Source organism: Corvus kubaryi, unplaced genomic scaffold, assembly GCF_017639235.1.
Source record: "Corvus kubaryi isolate FWS band 111438036 unplaced genomic scaffold, C.kubaryi_AGA036_p1.0 37367, whole genome shotgun sequence".
NCBI classification, from domain to species: domain Eukaryota; kingdom Metazoa; phylum Chordata; class Aves; order Passeriformes; family Corvidae; genus Corvus; species Corvus kubaryi.
In genome coordinates, this window is record NW_024581119.1 from 1,691,756 (window position 1) to 1,706,155 (window position 14,400).

Genomic DNA, 14,400 nt, shown 5'->3' on the forward strand with positions numbered 1-14,400 from the left:
GTCATTTTTGTCTCTGTTAATTGATCCAGGGGTCAAATGAGGACACAGGGGTTAATTATTATGAGCTGGGACAACTTTGGTGTAATGGACCAGCCAGTGCAGTCCAGGGGAGCCCAAGGCCTCGGGGTCACCCAGTGGCCTCCAGTGTCACCCATCATTTGCCCGCTGTCCTCTCAGGGTAGTGACAGGGGCTGGTTATTAGCTTCATCAATATTTTGCATTAATTAGTAGTATATTAGTGTTTATTATCATCTCCTGTAGTATTGGCATTAGCTATTAGTACAATTATCAATAAATTCTACTGTTAAATTCTATTGACAATATTATCTTGTAAGATCCAGTGGTGTAATCACCTATTACTACCTAAAACTAGGATTATTTATTAGAATAAATAGATTTATTAGCATTGGTAGTAATTAGTGTAGTATTAGCAGCCATAGGGGCTGCTGCTAATAATAATATTATTATTTATTTTTATTATTAATAATGATTATTAATTATTATATATTTTAATTTATATATAATATTATATCTATTATATAATTTAATTATATAATTAATAAATAACAAAATAATAATAATAATAATAATAATAAATGTGTCCTGTTGGAACCTCCGTGGGATTATGGAATGCCCTTCCCACCCTCCTGCCTGTGGGAACAAACTCCAGCACTCAGCTTTGAATCCGTACTTTATTTTCACATATATAAAAAAAACCTTGCAAGTATCGGACAAAAAAAAAAAATAAACCAAACCAAACAAAACTCCTGGAAATGTACACACAATCCAACAAAAATATATATAAACCAAAGCTTTTGCTTGGACACCACGTGTAGCAGGTGGGGACGGCTCCCCTCTGGTCAGGGCTGTGCTGGGGACAGCGCTGGGGCACCCAGAGGACAAAGGCTTGTGGCCAGCAGAGCTCAGAGGCCGTGGTTGAGAGGCTGGAGGGGCTGAGCCCTCTGGGGTGAGGCAGGGGAGGGCTGGGACAGAAGCTCAAGGCAGGTTCTTGCCCGTGGCCCCGCCCCAGCGTGGGGCCAGAGGTGCCACTGAAGCACAGAGGGGAGTTGGACCTGGGGCTGGCAATGGCTGAGCACAAAAAAACCCCTGAGACGTCACTGACTGGCTCTGGCTAATGTTGATTTGAAAGCTGTGGGAGCTCTGGGACCTGCTGGTGCAGCAGCTGTGCAGCGTCCCTAAAATAAACCCAGTTCAGAGGGGAGAGGGGAGCCCTGCCCCTCGGGTCAGCACAGCTCCGAACCAGACACCCTAAAGCCTTTCTGGAGACTGGCGGCCCTTCCTTGCTCTGCCAGGTCCTCTCCTCCCACGGGATCACAGCCCCGACGGGATACACGGGGCTAAGCTGACTCAGAACAGTTCAAAGGCAAAGCAAAGCACCAAAAACCTCTCAGCAACTCACCAGCTCTCTACCAAACCCCCTCTTCCACTCCTCTCTCCTCCAACCTGCACTCCACTACAGCTAAGGTGCCTCGGACATCCCAAAAGCCAATTTCACCAGCCTCTCTGAGCAAGGTCAGGGTAAAAAAAACACATCAAAACCTTCCCACACCTGTACAGAACAGATTACCTGAAAGAGCCTCAAATCCTTCCACCAAGTAGGGATTAATGGGATACTTCTTCCTAATATTGCTGTGGCTTCTCTGGAGTAGTAAAGCGAGTCCAGCTTTGCTGCTAAGGCAACACCTGCAAGCCCAGGGCTGAGGTAATGGCCAGGTGAGTCAGGGAGGTGGCCCCTGCACGCCCAGCACGGTGACACACGGGTGGGCTCTGGCCGTGCTCCCCAGGGGCTGGAGCAGGGGTGGGAGAAGGCAATCCAAGAGCAGGAAAGGTTCGAAGGAAGAAAGCACTTAGTAGGTTTCCTCTCTAGTTTCTCAGATCGATGTATTTCTCGCTCTTCAGTTCCGCCAAAACAGAGAGAGGGGGAGGGAAAACACACGGTTAGGGATGAACACGAACCAAATCCTCTGCTGCAGGTGGGGCAGTGGCACACACGGTGGGGTGGAGGACAGCTGGGGCACCCCAGGGTGGCTGAGCCAGGCAGGGGCTCTCTCCCGGCCCAAGGCAAATATAACCTCAGTGGGCTCAGGGGCTGCATCCTGTGGCTGGCACGGACAGTGGTGGCCCAGCAGTGACACTGTGAAAAGCTGCTCCATCCCAGGTGAAGGGAAAGCACATGGCCCAAAAGACTCATCCCAAGAACTCTGGCTGAGAGCACCCATTCCTGCAGCCGCTGCCCTGACTTCTGGCCAGAGATCTTTATATTTCACTTCCTACTCCCAAAGGCCCCTGGGGAGCCCGGCTCCTGCTCCACAGAAGGAGGCAGAGCCCAAGTAGGACAGGCAGTGGACACTGCCACGGGGCAGAGCTTTGTCCCCTCCCGGCTTTGTCCCCTCCCCTCCCTCCCACAGCCCCCCCGAGCGCTGCTGATGGATGATGGAGGCCCGTGCAGGGTGGGCAGTGCCGGAGGAGGGGAGCGAAGCATTACCTGGGTGCAGCCCCGGCCCTGAGCTGCGCTCCCGGCCCCGGCCCGGCGCTCTGTCCTACCTGGTCAGCTGCGGCTCTCTTCTCGCCGTTGGCGCCCTGCAGGAGCCCCGCCTCTTCGGAAAGTTTATCTGACTTAACTTCAACTACAATCTTGTCTTTACGGGCCTCTGGCTTTGTGCTAGGGGAGGGAGGTGACAATTTTTGAGACACGTTTGCGATACCCGGGAGGGCACGTGGCCGGCCAGGCCCTGGGGCTCCATCTCAGGGGATGCTCTGCAGTGGGGCCGGGGCTCAGAGCGCTGGGGTCAAAGAGACTCCAGCTCACAGAAAGCTTTGGGCTGCGCAGCCGCTGCCCAGGGAGAGCCCCCCTGGCTGCTCTACCACTCTGCTGTCTCCTCCCTGCACGGCAGTGCCCTGTGGGAAGCTGGAAAAGCCGCCGAGCCCCCGGCGCGGTGCCCCCGAGGCCGCGCTCCCGCCTCGCTCTGCACTGGGCAGGGAGCAGCTGGAGCGATGGGATGGGATGGGATGGGAAGCACGAGCGATGGCAAGCACCCCCAGCCCCACGGCAGTGCTTACATGTCCTGCTTCCCAGCGCGGCCACACGGGATCTTGCCTTTCTTGTGCAGGAAGTAGATGACAGCGCCCAGCACGGCCACCACGAGGATGGCCACGATGATGGCCACGATGATCACCCCTTGGCTCTCTGCTGTTGACTTTTGATCTGAACACAACAAGGAGAGGAAGAAATTAATGCCTGTCCCACCATGATCCTCTCCAGCTTCCCCTGTGTGTTAGGAAAGGGCCCCTTCTCCCAAAAAAGCTCCAGTGCTTCCCCAGCTGCCTGCAGGATGCAGATTTCAGCACAGAAACGCTCTGTTGGGGCAGTTTCTGTAGGAACACGGAAATTCTGCTCCAGGCTGCCATGCCCCCGGTGCCACAGCAGGGTGGATATCAGGAATTCCTGCAAGGCACCAGCCATCTCTCTGCTTCCTTGCCCAGCAGGTCTGGGCTGAAAGAAGCTGCCCTTGGTGGCCGCGCTGGGGACAAGCAGGCAGCTTTCCCCCCGCTGGAGCCAGAGCCTCCGCCTCCCTCCTGGCTTGGCAGGGAGAGGAGCAGGGAGAGCAGCAGTGTAGAGCCAGCAGCCAAGCTCCCTCCCCAGGCTGGAGGTGAACATAACTCGTGTCCTGACAGACACCATCAGCAGACTGACCTTTCCTGATGGAATCATCTGGAAGAGCAGGAAGGCAGGGAAAGAAAAGCACCGAGCTCAGCCGCCCCACGGCAGCATGGCACAGCCGGCACCGGGGCCACGGCCGGGACTGACACTGCTGGGGGGTCCTGGGACAGCGCCTGACACTCACCCAGCAGCTGGATGTGCTTCTCACTGACGCCCAGCGTGTTGGACACCCGGCACTTGGCTCCCGCCTGCAGCAGGTCGTGGCTCACCCGCACCGTCAGGTTGCTGGCGATGTGCTGGTTGTCCATGTACTCGTGAGCCTGGGCAGGGCAGGCAGAGCAGGATTCAGTGCCTGGGCAGCCCCTGGGACATCCCAGCCTGGCCCCTTCCAGCTCTCACCGTGCCGTTGATGCTCCACTGGACGGTGGGACGGGGGAAGGCGATGGCCTTGCAAGTCAGGTTGACCACCTCGTCCTGCCGCACGTACAGCGGGGAGCTGATGGCCACGATCCGCGGCTTCCCTGCGGGCAGGGGACATCAGCACCCACAGCTCCTGGGGCAATGGGTGCTGGGCAGGCAGGGGTCACTCTGCACCCACAGCTCCTGGGGGATGGGTGCTGGGCAGGCAGGGGTCACTCTGCACCCACAGCTCCCAGGGAATGGGTGCTGGGCAGGCAGGGGTCACTCTGCACTCACAGCTCCCAGGGAATGGGTGCTGGGCAGGCAGGGGTCACTCTGCACCCACACCAGGTCTTACCCTCAACAGTCACGAACACCTGCTTGCTCTGCTCCAGCCCTGGCACGCTCGGGGCCATCACCTTGCAGCTGAAGGTTTTGGAGGTTTCAAAGGTGAGGTTCCTCAGGACGAGCTGGTTCCCTTCCCCCACCTTCTCGCCCTGTTGGGAAGGGATGTCCCCAGCAATGAGCCCTCTGTGCCCACATCCCAAAGGGGTTCAGATGCACAGGGAGGGAGGCTGCAAGCACAGGACTTCCCTGCAGTACTGGCCAGGAAGTGACAACATTGGGGTGGACAATGCAGGCCCATGGGAGAGGGAATCCTCCCCCTGGCCTCTCAGGGGAGATGGAGCAAGCTCCTGACTCTCCCCAATTTGCTGCAAAGCCCAGGCTGAGCCTGAACACGACAGAACTGGGATGCCTGCTCACCTTCCCATCACTCCACTGGTAATTCAGGGCCACGGGGCTGTGGGCATCACAGCTCAGCTTCACATCATCCCCTTCGCGAAGGTTTGAGGATGGCTCCATCTTCACACGGACCCCTTCAATGTCTAGGAGAGGGATGGAGACCAGAGCAGGGTGAGCAGGAGGAACAAAGCACCCACCGTGAGATCCACAGGGTCCATTCCCCCCCGTCTTACAGTTCACAACAAGATCCACATCCTCCTCTTTCTGTGACAAATCATCCAGGTCCAGTGACTGGCACCTGTACGTGCCACTGCTGCTCTTGTTCACGTCGTGCAGGTTCAGGACCCCGCCGTCGGACTCTGGCGACGACAGATCCTGCCACTCATCCAGCTGCAGACAGTGGGCACAAAGCAGAGTCCTTAGCCCCACACAGGCCCCCTGCCACCCAGCCACTGCATCCCCCTCCTCAGAACCCTCCGGGCAGGGGACAAGGAGCAACCAGGAGATGTTTGCCAAGGGAAGGGTACCCCGGTCCCCTCTGGCCTCACGTTTTTCTTAAAGAAGCTGAAGACAGGCGGTGGGTTCCCATCAGCCTCGCAGACCAGCGTCACATTGTCCCCTTCCTTCACCAGCGCCGAGGACGACACCACCTGCATCTTCAAGTGCTTGGTGGAGTCTGGGGGCAGGGATGGGCAGGGTCAGTGCCCAGCCCTGCTGCAGGGCACCAGCACGGCTCCCCCAGCCCCAGACTCACAGAAGATGTTGAGCTTGACCTTCTGTGACTCCAGGGCGTGCTGCTGTCCCCGCAGCCAGTAGTGCACGGTGCAGTGGTAGCGGGAGTGGCGGTCCTCGCGCGTGACGGGCGCGTACAGCACGCTGCTCACCGTGTACAGCCCGCTCGACTCGCGCGTCAGCGTCGACTGCATCATCACCTCTGCAGGGGACACCGCCGCTGTTCCAGCCACCCTTGGGTTCTTTGGGTGCCAGCCCCTCTCTTGAGCCGGTTCTCCATCCCCATCCAACTCACCGTTCTCCTTTGGGTGCAGCTGCTCCCCGTTCTTGTGCCATGTGATGTTAGGAGGTGGGAAGCTGTTTCTGCTCAAGCACTTGGCAATCTGTGGTGGCAGAGACAGTTGTGAGCATGGGTTAGGGTCAGCAGGGAGCCTCCTTGTCACCTGTGTGCAGTCTCTCCTCACCTCTGGGACCTCATTGCTCCTCACGGAGATGCCTCCTGAGCTGGGCTCAATCTCAGGGGTCTTGGGGACCTCTGGAAAGAGAAGCCACCCCACACGTGTTAGAAGGGACCGGATGGGATCCCCGCCAGCCCCACAGAGCAGCTGCCCAGCCATGCTGCCCTCCCGCCCTGTCACTCACTGTAGACTCTGAGCTCGGTGCTGCTCTCGCCCATGCCGTAGCTGCCAGCTCCCACCTGGCACATGAAGGTCCTGGCGTCCTGCACCGTCACTGAGCTGATAGACAGGGCCTTGCCCTCCTCCAGTGACAGCCGCCCCTTGTAGTCCGTGTCATCCTCCAGGACGCCGCTGGCCGTGACGTGGTACAGCCTCACCTGCCTGTTGCTGCGGTCCATCTGCAAGGTGAGGGGCGAGGCTGGGCTGGGCAGCCCAGCAGGAAGCCCTGGGCTGGTTGCCACCCCAGCCCACCAGCCAGAGCTGCTCTCCCAGGCCAGCACTCACGTAGAACCAGTCGATGTAGGTGTAGGAAGCATTTTCAGGGATGTAGAAGTTGCACTCGATCCTGGCTGTGCCCCCGATCTCCACTTCCACCACAGCTGGCATGGAGATCTCCAGCTTGCTGGCTGCAGCTGTGGGGCAGAATTTGCTGTTAGGGGCAGGATGAATGGGGAAGAATGGGCTGTCCGAGCACGGCCTGTCCCCATCTCCATCCCTCAAAAGCTGTGGGGCAGAGCTGTGCCAGCATCCCCTAGACACTGTGTCCCAGCCCAGCAGGAGTGACAGCCAGGACCCCACTGCCTTCAGCATCCACAGAGAGCCCATGGGCTCAGGCCAGCGATCCTGTTCCCAAAGAGGGGACAAGACAGGTCGTGCCCCCACCAGGGGGGTGTCCCCTGGAAGTTGTGTCCCCAGGACACCGTTGGGAGGCAGCACGTCCCCAGCCACCACGGCCCTGGCACAGCTCTGACCCTGCTGCCCCAGCAGGAGCCCGGCAGTCAAACATCCATCCCTGCAGCATTCCCAAGGTGTCCCCTCGCTGCTGCTCTGCTCCCTGCCCAGCTCTGCCCAGCCACAGCACCCCTGTGAGCAGAGCTTGCCCATCCCTGCACCCCACCTTCCTCCCAGCCCAGCCGCCCGCAGCAGTAATGGAGCTGCTGGCCCTGCTCCAGAGCGGATGGGAAAGGTAATGGCTATTGATCCAGGACAGGGAACGGAGCAGCTTCCCAAGGGATTGGGAGCAGAGCAGCCCCAGCCAGGCAGAGCAGAGATAAGGGTGGCATCACAACAAGGCTGGGAATGTCACTGCCACCATCCCTGCCAAAGCAAAGGGGGGTCTGCACGCCCTGGGCTGGCACACGGCCCTGCAGAGGGGACAATAGTCTGTCCCCAAGCAACAGAGCCAGCCCAGGTATGGGAGCTGGGGACAAGAGGCTTGGAGGAAGCAGCTGTGTCAACATCTCCCTTGATAGCGCCCGCTCTGTAACAGCCACCACCGAGGCGACTTCAAAGGGCAGAGCCGTGCCCACAGAACGCTCTTTGTTTGGAGTGGGTATGGGGTGGCACATTGCCAGAACGCAGCCAGGGGCCCTTCTGCCACAGCAAAGGCCCCAGCGTGCAGGACCAGCCACCTCAGAACTCCCCAAAACACAGGTTTTGGCCCTCGCCCATCCCATCAGTGCATTGCAGTTGGCACTAGGCAAAGAGGGATGAGCAAAGCACGGCACGGCAAAGAAGGTGCTGGAAAAACAGGTGAAAGTCCCAGAGATAAGCACGCACTGGGGACAGGAAACTGGCTGAGAGTACAAAGCAGCTGCCCACCTGTACGGCCACGACTTGGCTGCCTGCTGCAGGAGGACACCTGCACAACTGGGCGAGCCTGGGGCTCGGGTGTGTCCCTGCTGCCCCTCCGCTGAGCCCTGGCACCCTAGACTGCAGGCAACCAGGCCAGACTTGGCCTCTCTATCATTTTCAGACCTTTAGCAAGGGCCTCAGGCAGACCCAGCCCCTGGGAGAGCAGCTGGTCCTCCCCCTGACCCGCTCGGCATGAGAGCCCTCAACCAGCCAGCGGAGCAACCGAAACCATGAGCTCAGAGCTGGAGAATGGCTGGCATCTGGTGCTGGCATGAGGAACACAACCCTCCCAGCCATCCACTGCCCTTGAGGAGGCCGACACGGTCGCTGCAGCCCCCACACTGCCTGGAACAAGGGCTCGCTGCTGCCCATCTCCTCCAGGACAGGCTGGAAGAGGGACACAAGGGGACACTCACAAGGTCCCCCACAACCCTGGGGACACAAGGCTCGCTTCTACAGCTCCAAGACCTTTTGCTATGTGCGTGGGCACGCTAAAGAGGCACTGGGCACAGCCGGCCTGGCACAGCAGACTCTGGGAACTTGGCGATCCTCCTTTGTGCCCAGCGCAGCTGCAGGTTTGGTGATGGAACCTGGGGAGATCCATCGGCCACGCGTGGAGCAGCCCAGCTGCAGCACCGAGCTCCATCCACCCCAAGTGCCTGGCACAGCTCCAGCGGAGACCTCGAGATCTGGAGAGAGCGTCTGCAGGGAGTGAGCGGGGAAGGAAGGAGAGCCCCCGCGCCTTTTCCATCTGGCTGGCGGACAGCCGGCCGGCAGCCAGAGCTCCGCAAGAACAAAGATTTGCTTTTAGAGCTGGGGAAGGGGGTGGGGAGCAGCTCAGTCCCTCGCCAGCCTCCTGCAGAGCCGAGGTGTGCGGGGAGACGGCGAGAAGTGCGGCTGCGTTGGCGGCGCAGAGCCCCCGGCGCTGAGCCCCCGGCCCGGAGCACAGGAGGGGCACCACAGGGGTCTGGAGCCGCACGTGGGATGCCTGAGGTTTCCGTGGGTTTGTGTTCCCCTCTCAGGGAAACCAGCTGCGGCCAGATCCCGCCTGCTGCCGCACAGCCACACATGCTGCCCTCCTATTCCCCGGGAAAGATGCACGGATCCCCGAGCCGGGGCGCCCCACCTCCCACGGAACAGCATCACCCGCACCCCGGCTTCTTCACAGAGAGAAGAAAGAGGGTGCAGAGCCCCAGCCCTGCACGAAGCAGCACGGCCAGCAGCGCCCAGCACCTCCACACACCAACCACCGCCGCCCAGCCCTCGTCGTGCCGGGGATGGGGACGGGGCCAGGGCTCTGCTGCAGCCAGACCAGCACACTGCACCCCAAAACAACCCCACCAGCCCGCCAGGACCCCGCCATGTGCACCTGGAGAGGCAAAGTTCTCAACCCCACCCCGCAGCTCGGTGACAACATCCAGACACCTCTCTAACAGCCAGACTGCGGTGCACAAAGGGCTGGGGTGGCTCAGGCAGCCCCGGGGTGGGCTCAGCCTCCCGTTCCAGCAGCGCTGGCTGGCCTGGGAATGTCTTGGCCGTGGCTCCTTGTGCTTCTGGGAAGCATCAAGCCTTTCACGTCGCTAGGCTTCCAAATACACCGACGCCGCCAACCATTGAGAGACTCCTGGCTCAGCACATGTGCTGTGGGAAGGGGATCCCGGCACGGGACGGGGGTGGGAGCAGCCTGCTCTAGACTCCGGTCTGAGCCTGACTTTGGCTCCAACACCTCGGCCTGGGCAGGTTCCCAGCGCCGAGGCCACCTCCGCAGCTCGGCGGGGCAGGGAGCAGCCAGCGCACCGGGACCGCTCCCGGGCCCCCGGCGAGGGGAGAGCGGGATGCGGGGAGCGGGGCAGGGCAGGAAGCGCAGCCACCCCCCGAGGGTGAAAATGGACTGGAAAGTGGATAAAAAAAGAAGGCACGAAAAAAGCCAAGAGAAACACAGCGCTCAGGGGAAAACTCCTTAGAAGGAAAGGGGTGGATGCTTCCTAACAACAAGCAGTTCACCCCGGTGCGCGCTGAACGCACGTGGGTCACCCCTCAACCTGCCCTGCCCTGGGGGGCTGCAGAGGGGCCCCGAGAGCGGGACGGGGCACCCAGACCCGCCCCGCCGCGGATCGCCGGGCCGTCCGGGCGGGGACACACGCTGGGAAGGGCCGATCCCACCTGGGCTGCCCCGACCCCGCGATCCGAGCATTCCCGGCGCCGCGCCAGGCACCGCCCGAGGGGCGCAGCGCTCCCGGCTGCCGGCGCTGGCCCCGCCGCGGCTCCGCGGGGACACCCCTCCGGCTGCCACCCCGGGGAGCTGCACAGGGGCAAAACCCAGCCCCGCAACCCCCGCTGCAGCCCGATGTCCCCGGGGCGAAGGACATCCCTGCCAGGGCTCCGCGGGATCCCGCGCCGCGCCCCGGAGCGCTCCGCAGGTGCGCGCGTCCGTCCGCCCCGCACCGCCCGGCCCCGCACCGCCCGGCGCCGCCCTTCCCGCAGCCACTCACCGCAGCAGAGCAGGAGGCAGCAGCCCCAGCCCAGGGCGAGCCCCGCCGGCCACCGCCCCCCAGCCATGCCCGCCGCCGGCCGCCCGAGACTGAGCGGGGCCGTGGGCTGACGTCAGGCGGAGGAGGAGAGGAGGAGGTGGAGGAGGAGGAGGAGGAAGGCGCGGTGCCTGCCCACCGCCCGCAGCTGCTTATCACCCCCAGCAGCAGCCGGGCGGGTGCCGCCGTCGCCGCCCAGCCCCGCAGCGCCCTGTCCGGCCCCGCACGGCAGCGGGCAGCGCTCGGCCCGGCCCCCAGCCCAGCCCCCGCCGCGCTCGGGCCGTTCCCAGCTGTGCCGGAGGGGCTCGCAGACCTGCGAGCTCCTGCCTGTCCGGGCGTGCACGGGCTGAGCCGGGCAGACAGCCGGGCGCTGGAGGTGGGATCGCTCACAGACCCAGGGAAGGGGCCAGAGGCGTGGGATGTGTTTTTCAGAGTGTTTGGGGAACGCCGGCGACAGTCCCTGAGAGTCCAATGTGCGGGTAGCGGTGGCGATAATCAGAAGTGACCTGTTGCCCTGCTCAGCCCCAGCCCCAGCCCCGCATTGCCCTAAAGCTCAGCCACAGCTGCTGGGTCACCTTTGAACCCTCACCAAACAAGGACAGACACAAAATAAGGAGGCAGAACACTCTTTGTCAGTGCCTGGGCTCCGAGAGACACCTGGGGGCAGTTTGGACTGCGGGGCGGAGCGGGGTTTTGTCCCAAGCAGATCATCAGGGTCTGCAGGGTCGGCACCCGAGCCTCGCTGAGCCTCGGTGTCCCCCAGCCCCGCCGGGAGCCCCGTCCTGTCCCCGAGGCGGGGCCCCAGGGCTGCACAGCGATCGGCGGCCCGAGCCCAGCGCAGCTGCTGCTGAATGGGGTGGCTGTGAGAAGCCGTCCCCCGCGGTGGCCGGGGCAGCAGCCTGGCCGGGGGCCGGCCCGGGGGCGGGGGGGCTGGCGGGGCTGCACAAGGCTCCCATTATCCAGGGGTAATCACCCAGCCCAACACTGCCCGGCCCCTCCGGCGGCCCGGGGCAGAGCCGCGAGGAGCACAACAAACCCCGCCAGGTGCTGCGAGTTGGCCACAGCCAGCCACGAAGGACAGCCGGCCCCAGTGTCCCTGCCCTGTCACAGCCTGGCTCTGTGCCTCAGTTTCCCCCGGGTCACTCGGAGCCAGAGGGGCTGTGTTGGAGGACAAAGGTTTTCCCCCCCTTCAAAGCCGTTTTGCTTCCCCATTCCCAGGATTCCCCAAACTCACTGTTTCAGGTTCATCCCACATGAGGAAAGACCCAGGGCCTGCCCCAAACTCCCAGGAACTGTGACAGTGCTCTCCTCCCGCTCTCAGCCCAGAGGCTCTGAACGTTTGCACATCCTTTTCTCTCCTCCACTTGCCTTCCCTGCAGTGTGAGCCGTATTCCTGTCCCTTGGCAGCAGGGGTTGCATCCCTCCCCCCCTCCCTGAGCCACTCAAGGGCTGGGCTGCAGGGTCCCCTGTGCCACAGCATTCCTCCTGGGAATCCCCAGGCACCTCTCCCACCGCCGGCCCCTGTGCTGGCCCCCGGCCCCAGCCCCGCTCCCCGGCTGGTGCCATGCAGCGGCCCTTCCCATGCCCTCCTCCTCCACCTCCTCCTCCTCCTCCTCTGCATGCCTGACCAGCACCCCCCCCCACCAAGGCTTTCCCAGCCAAACACACTCAGTGATTCATCGGAAATGATTAAGTTTTTCCCCAGGAGATCAGTTGCTTAAAATGGCAATGCTGGGCAGAGATAAGGCTCAGAGCCCTCGCGCTGCTGCTGGAGAGGGGAGGCCTCCTCCCTTTGCTGGGAAGAACAAGTGCAAGGGAGCTGTGCCATCATCCACGGGATGCTCAGGAGCTGCTCTCCAGCTTCACAGCCCCAGTTTTGGGATGCTCTCACACCTCATCGCAGGAGCTCCCTGTCTGTGGTGGGGAATCCACCCCCTGAGTGGGTGCCCTGGGCTCAGGGACTCCCCAACAATGTTCTTGCTCTTCCCCTCCCTCCAAAGGGCAGGATGCTGCACTGGAGCAGCCTCAGGCTCTGCACTCCCTGGAGCCTGGAGCAGGGAAAGGGATGTTCCACTTCGCACAAAACACCACAGTTTAAACCCCTCAAATGCCACCCCGAGAGGGAAGCGGGCCCACGGGAAAGCATCCACCAAAGTAAAACAAACAAAGCCGGAGAACTCAGCTGACACACCCCTGGTGCATTTTGTTCTGGGGCTAACTTTTATTCCGCATTAAAAACAAAGCAGAACGTTGCTAAGAAAACCTCTGCAGAAAATTCCCAGCAGTTGGAAAGGGCAATGCCACTCCCTGGGGAAAACAGGCTGGCCAGCCCCTGTGGCAGGGAGCGTGCCACCTTCAGACAGCCCCCTGCTCTCACTGCACGGCTCTGCCTCCAGTTGGTTGGGCTTCAGCCTGCTTAACTTTGAAGAAAACTCACTTTTCCCCCCCCCCAACAAACGAACGGTTCTGGGGAAGAGGGGAAGGATTTGAAAGCAAGGCATGAACAGATGGCATGAAATCGCCCCGCCGCGCTGTGTGTGGCACCCGGCAGGCTCGGGGACTCTGCGTGGGGAGCGTGGCGGGCTGGCCACCTTCATCTTCCCTCCCTGCTGCCTGATCTCACGCCTCCTTGTTTATCTGCTTGCTTAATGGATTTGGCTTCAGTCCCCACTCACAGCGATGCACACAAACTGTGGATGAGGCTCCGGTGTCGCAGTCCCACGCACACAGCTGGGGTGGGAAAGTCAGGGAGCAGAGGTCTGGCTCCACCTGAGGCACAGAGCAGCTCCCACAGCTCCCACTCCCTCGCAGTGGAGGGAATGCTGGTGCCTGGGCCCCCCAGCACTCTCCTGCTCCATCGCTCCTGCCACCTCTCAGATGAGGCTGCGCCTGAGCAGGCAGTTCCGCCCCTGGCAGTGGTGGGGCTTTGCCAGTCCCTGGCACAGCTGCTGGAAACCTGGGATCCACAGGACCCTGCCCAGGGCAGGGCTCATTTTCCAGCGTTATCTGAGCATCGCAGATTGCAGGAATGATCTGGAAGTGTGTAATTGCATTTGCCTCCCTCCTCTGGCTCCCGCTGGGCCTGGCTCTCCGCAGCCGGAGGGCAGCGATGGCCAGCACAGAGCCAGGCCTGGGGCTCTGCATCCCAGCACACACCACAGCCCCTTCCACCTTTTCCTGTGCTCCCAGCAAGATCCTGGCTGATACAGGGCCTTGGGATGCTGCCAGAGGGAGCTGGCCCAGCGCGGGCTGTGCCTGTGCCTGTCCTGACACATGGCTCGGCGTGTCCCAGGTGGGGACGGGGGGCCCGGTGCCTTCCCCAAGCCCTGCAGCCCGCAGCCGTGCCCGTGGGGCTCAGAGCAGCTGGGGTGGGTCTGGGGCGCTCTGTGCCGGCTGCCCCCAGTGAACCCCTGCCAGTGCCGATGGGCGGGGGGCTGGCCCGGCTCCCTGCAGGTCTCCGGGGTGGATGGAGGGCAGCCGTCCAGGGCGGAAGCCTCTGGCTGTGTCCACCCAGGCCTGCACCTCTTCACACAGCACCGTCAGGGCCGAGAGGGCCCCGCTCCCCGGGGAAGGGACGGGATGCAGGCCAGCGCCGAGCTTTCCCACACGGCCCGCGAGCGGCCGGCTGCTCCCCTGCCACTGCTCCCCTCACCCTCGGGGCACCTTCTGCCAGTCCCTGCTGCTGCATTTTGGGGGGGCTCTAGGGCTCACACGAGGCTTTGCACTCTGGGCTAAGTACAGGAACCCTCCTGGGCTGTCCAGCCTTTGGCTCTCTGCTCCCTGGGTGCCATGAGGTTACTTTGGGGTACCCACGCCCCATCTCTGTTCACCTCTGGGAGCCCTCTTCGAGGCCCGTGTCCTCCAGCTCAGGAAAACGCCTCCTTCCAACCCCCTTCCTCGGCTTGGCTCCCAGAGGCTCCTTTGTGTCTCCCCTCTCCTTCCTCTCCTCTTGTGCAGGGCCTTTCTGTGGGGATTATTAACCATGGCTACGGGGCCTTTGTTC

At 61.8% G+C, this 14,400-nt stretch overlaps 1 protein-coding gene across 2 annotated transcripts; it reads right to left on the bottom strand.

Annotated features, from left to right (window-relative positions):
- Positions 1 to 673: 673 nt before the first annotated feature.
- MCAM (melanoma cell adhesion molecule) lies at positions 674 to 10,601 on the bottom strand. 2 transcript variants are annotated; one of them, XM_042034163.1, is made up of 15 exons: positions 10,362 to 10,600; positions 6,520 to 6,647; positions 6,200 to 6,413; positions 6,022 to 6,092; positions 5,853 to 5,940; positions 5,580 to 5,759; positions 5,374 to 5,501; positions 5,059 to 5,215; positions 4,847 to 4,968; positions 4,440 to 4,578; positions 4,082 to 4,203; positions 3,867 to 4,002; positions 3,082 to 3,226; positions 2,566 to 2,683; positions 674 to 1,914 (listed from the first exon to the last, which is right to left on the bottom strand). In XM_042034163.1, exons 1-15 carry the CDS (start codon positions 10,426 to 10,428, stop codon positions 1,885 to 1,887), a joined length of 1,845 nt encoding a protein of 614 aa, XP_041890097.1. In that variant the 5' UTR covers positions 10,429 to 10,600; the 3' UTR covers positions 674 to 1,884. The 2 variants fall into 2 exon arrangements, with proteins under 2 accessions (XP_041890097.1, XP_041890098.1); XM_042034164.1 differs by lacking the exon at positions 2,566 to 2,683 and having other exon boundaries at positions 10,362 to 10,601.
- Between the last annotated feature and the right edge of the window lie 3,799 nt (positions 10,602 to 14,400).